Genomic DNA, 853 nt, shown 5'->3' with positions numbered 1-853 from the left:
ATATACTTATTGAAAACAAGCTACAACATTTAATACCTTGGAAAATGCCGTTTAATACTTTTTAATAGCCTTCATTTTCGCTAAATTGATTTATCAACTTTTAATACTTGTTAAGACCCCGCGGACACCCTGTGTATAGCGAGAAACATTTAAATAAAACCAATGTTCTTTGGAGTTACTGCCTCTAAAGGTAGGATGTAAACTAAATAAAAAAACAAAACCTGTCTGCCCACCCTCTCTCTCTGCGTTCAGCTCCAGCCTCAGCAGGTGGTTGGTGATGGAGCTCAGCCCTCGATGGCACTCGTCTCCCATGATGCTCCAGTCCATGGCCTCCAGGACACCCAGCGCCTCTCTGACCTGCCCACAGCGCAGCCGCTGCTGCAGCATCTCCCCGAGGCCCACCAGGCCTCCAGTCAGGGCTCCTAAAAACATCCAGTGAGATGGATTTTAGTTTATTAGAACATGAGCAAAACAAAGAACATATAAAAAAAAAGAATGTTGTCGATAATTTTTTATATTCACACAATGTACACTTATGTCAAAGTAAACTTCATCCCGATTTCCAATAGTTGACACTAAGTGTGCAAAAAAGCAGCTTCTTAAACAACAACTGAACTTTCCAAAAAAAATCTGTAAACAAGGAGAAGCAGTTTTTCCTAAAGCCTGAATATTATATGGTGCAATAATCCTGTAGAATAACTCGGAGCACCTACTTAAGCTAAGTAAGTGTCCGGCGCATCGGTCGAAACTCTGCAGCACTAGATCGGTTAGACTGACATCGACCTGTCAATCAATTAGGTGGGAAGTCTGTTTAATCCTGTGTGTGTGTGTGTGTGTGTGTGTGTGTGTGTGT

General features: G+C 42.0%; 1 protein-coding gene across 1 annotated transcript in view; it reads right to left on the bottom strand.

The window, feature by feature from the left end:
• wdpcp (WD repeat containing planar cell polarity effector) overlaps positions 1-853 on the bottom strand; it is a 59278-nt gene that overhangs the window by 22165 nt on the left and 36260 nt on the right. The window contains exon 8 of the mRNA XM_010767192.1: positions 234-422. Within this exon, the coding sequence (XP_010765494.1) occupies positions 234-422 (189 nt within the window). The remainder of the gene's footprint in view (positions 1-233; positions 423-853) is intronic.

Source organism: Notothenia coriiceps, unplaced genomic scaffold, assembly GCF_000735185.1.
Source record: "Notothenia coriiceps isolate Sejong01 unplaced genomic scaffold, NC01 NC01_scaffold00004099, whole genome shotgun sequence".
Taxonomy (NCBI): domain Eukaryota; kingdom Metazoa; phylum Chordata; class Actinopteri; order Perciformes; family Nototheniidae; genus Notothenia; species Notothenia coriiceps.
This window is presented reverse-complemented; position numbering and strand designations above follow the sequence as displayed.